This window comes from Palaemon carinicauda, chromosome 9 (genome assembly GCF_036898095.1).
Source record: "Palaemon carinicauda isolate YSFRI2023 chromosome 9, ASM3689809v2, whole genome shotgun sequence".
In the NCBI taxonomy this organism is placed as follows: Eukaryota; Metazoa; Arthropoda; class Malacostraca; order Decapoda; family Palaemonidae; genus Palaemon; species Palaemon carinicauda.
In genome coordinates, this window is record NC_090733.1 from 106,251,118 (window position 1) to 106,255,087 (window position 3,970).

General features: G+C 38.2%; 1 protein-coding gene across 1 annotated transcript; it reads left to right on the forward strand.

The window, feature by feature from the left end:
- The first annotated feature begins 576 nt into the window (after positions 1–576).
- On the forward strand, positions 577–2,534 carry LOC137646582 (zinc finger BED domain-containing protein 5-like). Its single transcript, XM_068379691.1, has 4 exons — positions 577–824; positions 1,044–1,321; positions 1,463–1,611; positions 2,127–2,534. The coding sequence occupies exons 1-4, from the start codon at positions 577–579 to the stop codon at positions 2,532–2,534; spliced, it is 1,083 nt and encodes a 360-aa protein (XP_068235792.1).
- Positions 2,535–3,970: the final 1,436 nt, after the last annotated feature.

Genomic DNA, 3,970 nt, shown 5'->3' on the forward strand with positions numbered 1-3,970 from the left:
TTCTTAAAGTGTGGTCCGCGGACCCCCAGGGGTCCGTGGAATATTCCAAGGGGTCCGCAGGATAATTTTTAATATCGATTTCAGTCAAATTTTCCGCCAAAACGTCCTGAATTCCTAATTTTGTAGCACCAATCCTGATGGCTTTTTACAGTGGCTAAGTCACATTGGGATGGAAGTAATTTAAGTAATGCCGCCTTTCTCCCTTGGGGTGAAATCCTCAACGAAATTCCGAAAAAGATACACACAAAAAAAAAACAACTATATAGAAGGCAGTGGTGTTTATGATTTGGCAACATTGTACTGACTGATGCCCAGTGGTGCGGCCGCCCGCCATATATCAGTTGACGTTAAGGCTGCTGTGAGGAACACACGGCAGTTGCTTGTGCTCCTCTTTGTAGGTAAGAAAATCATCTGGATGCTTATGACAACATACTGATTTATTATATGCCATTTGTTAAACGTTATTACCTACCTTTTTGAAATTAGAATTTCGAATACTAGACCTCGTGACCTCGCCAAGTTACTTGCAGGATAAACATCAGAAGACAGCTTAGCTTACATTTTAGCATCAGGATAATGGATCTGTGGCTCAAGACAGGCTCACTTACAAAGAAAAAAACTGAATTCCAGATCAACAACCGAGACAGCACTAGCCTTAAAGAAGAAAGAAACGATGCCAACAGTGCAACTCAGCTCAAGCTACTCGAGGCAGGCGCAGACGCCATGGACGAAGGGAACACCGCTGACAAACCAAAGCAGTACAGATGCGTCGGTTACCACTGTAGAGCACAAGCAAACACACCAAGAAACAGCCAAAAAGAAGCGTAAATACTGCAGTGATTACTTGAAACTTGGATTTTTTTGGCAAGGCAACAGTGATGATCCTATCCCACAGTGTGTTTTGTGCTATGAAACATTAACTAGCCTAATGAGGTTATGAAACCCTCAAAGCTCAGAAGACATTTCGAGTCCAGACATAAGGAATATGTGGGAAAACCCATAGAATTTTTTCAAAGAAAATGTAATGAACTTGATATTCACAGAAAAAAGGAAGCTTCATCTTTTTTTATACCTGGAGAAAATGCAAAGGCCACTGAATCTTCATACAAAGTGTCGTTATTAATTGCAAAAACAGGAAAGGCGCATTCCATAGGCGAGACTTTGGTCAAACCAGCAGCCAAGATAATGACAGAGATCATACTTGGAGAAAAGGCTAGTAAAGAAATAAACAAGATACCTTTGTCCAACGACACTGTCAAGAAAAGGATAACGTCAATGGCTGAAAATGTGAAAGTTCAGCTGGTGTCACAATTACAGCAGAGTCTGTATTTTTCACTACAGCTGGACGAGTCCACAGATATAGGGAACGAGGCAAATCTTATGTGCTTTGTTAGGTACATTTAAAGTGGGGAAGTACATGATGAATTTCTTTTCTGTCATCCTCTTCCCACAAACACAACAGGAGAGGCTATCTTTAATGTAGCAAACGATTTTATTGTCCAAAATGAACTCTCCTGGTCGCGATGTGTTGGAATCAGCACAGATGGTGCAACTGCGATGACTGGTAAACTAAGGGGCCTAGTGAGTCGGGTACAAAGCATTGTACCACAGGTAAAGGCAACACATTGTTGCATTCACCGTGAACAACTTGCTGTGAAATATATGCCTACCTGTCTTAAAACAGTTCTGGAAGAGGCAGTAAAAATTGTCAATTTCATCAAAGGGAAAGCACTGAACACCCGCTTATTTACAGTTCTGTGTAAAGAGATGGGAAGCGAACAAACAAAACTCCTTTACCATACAGAGGTTCGCTGGCTGACACGGGGAAAAGTTCTTTCCCATCTCTTTGAACTTCGTGAGGAAGTGCAAATTTCTTGTATGAACGTCATGACCTCTATAATCGAATGCATGACACCCAGTGGCTCACAAAACTGGCATACCTGTCTGATATTTTCAGTACACTAAACAGATTGAATCTGTCTTTGCAAGGAAAAGATACTACTATCTTTAAAGTGCAGGACAAAATACAGGCAACACGAATGAAGCTGGACTTGTGGTGCGGCCGCATTGACTGCAAAGATTTTAAGTCTTTTCCTTCATTAGCAGATTTCCTGCTTACTTCCTAGGAAGAGCTAGATAGTGACACAACACAAGCTTTCAAAGCCCATCTGCAAGGCCTTCACTCAGAGTTAGGAAAATATTTTGAAGAACCAGACCCAAGCTTTGAGTTTATTAGAAATCCATTTGTTACAGATAAAGTAGATATAGAAAAGGTCAGTGTCAACCTGTCATCAAAAGAGGCTGATAATCTTGTCGAGATTGCAACAAGAGGGACACTGAAGACCCTATTCAGGGAAAGAAGTTTGGCCAATTTTTGGGCTCAAGTCCAGCCAGAGTACCCTGGACTTGCAGAAATTGCTTTGAAACACTTGACGCCGTTCCCAACAACGTACAACTGTGAAATTGGATTTTCTACACTGGTTGATCTTAAAACGAAGAAGCGCAACCGAATCAGTGTCGAACCCGACATGTGACTGAAACTCAGCAGACTGGAGCCAGATATTCCAACAGTAGTGAGACAGCAAAAACAGTATCATTCATCGCATTAAGTATGGTTGTGAGATAAGAAGAGGAAGCGTTGCTGTCTCAAGTTCATGAAAATTTGTATACAAAATTATCAATGTTGTGGAAATTATGTTAAGCAAAATATAAACATTTATGTTGAAGATAAGCCATTAATAAATAATTCAGTTGTAATTTCAGTATATTATGACCTGCAAACACTTTCAAACTCAAGAGGAAAATTATAATAATAAAGGGTCCACTACATGAGTAATTTTAATAAAAGGGGTCCGCTGCACAAAAAAATTTAAGAAACACTGCTTTAGACTAATCGCTCACAGCAAACCAACCTAATATGGGTGGCCCTGACTTGTATAAGTTTGCTGATCATGGCTATATACAAACCCTTTAACCACGTAAAGGTATCCCACTCAGAAAGGGTATACTATATATATATATATATATATATATATATATATATATATATATATATATATATATAATTTTACAAATACAATGCACAAATACATATACATATATGGTACGAATAAATATCTGATAAATATAACCAAACCAACCGATAGACCTACTATTCTTTTGCAATAACATTATCTACCAGTTTACTGTCGTTTTAATTTTTCATTTTTTTTCCCCTTTTTTCCTGAATCTCATCAAAAGCACAATTTCAATCAACTGGAAAAAAAATCATTAAACGTCTGCAAGCGTTTCTTAGACGAATTGAATAACTAAAATGAATGAGTGGATAATATATGGAATTTGAACCACAAGGCAATTGATGCTACTTAATGCCAAGTTGAAAGACGTTGAACAGCGAGATGAAAGTAACGGGAAATGAGGATTGATTGATTGATTGATTTAAAGTTTTCAGGCATCCTGACATATAAGGTCATTGACGCCGGTAACATTTAATTTATGTATACAAAAATAAAAAAATTAAATAAAATAAAAAATAAAAGAGTATGCAATTAAAATCATAAAAGTTGAATGTCATAAAAGTTAAATATTTTTCTGAAGACCTGCTTCTGAAATAAATCTAAAAATGCCATTTGCATGGTAGGACACATCATTTCCAAGAATCTTGGCAAGGATGAACCTGCCACCCGGTACTCGTAAGAATATGGCTGAGAGGCTGGTGCTGCTAGTCCCAGAATAGGAATGTCTGTAATGCAGTGCGAGGTGCACTGATGATATTACCCACTTTGGAAACATTACTTTGGGCATTTTTTGACCAAACAAGCTATTAAATCTAGGCTTACGATTGATGGCTATGAATGTGAGCTAACATTATATATTTTCGGACTGCTTTTATGCAAGAAACCGTGTCTGGCAATGTGCAATACCAACAACAACGTTACTTACAGCAATGCTTAAATCGATGATTTGTTAT

Excerpts from the sequence above, each read along its gene's own strand:
- LOC137646582 (XM_068379691.1), top strand. The coding sequence starts at position 577 with ATGGATCTGTGGCTCAAGACAGGCTCACTTACAAAGAAAAAAACTGAA. Across the intron at positions 825-1,043 it reads AGAAACAGCCAAAAAGAAGC|AAAAAAGGAAGCTTCATCTT; the intron begins GTAAATACTGCA and ends TGATATTCACAG. Across the intron at positions 1,612-2,126 it reads TACAAAGCATTGTACCACAG|GAAGAGCTAGATAGTGACAC; the intron begins GTAAAGGCAACA and ends CTTACTTCCTAG.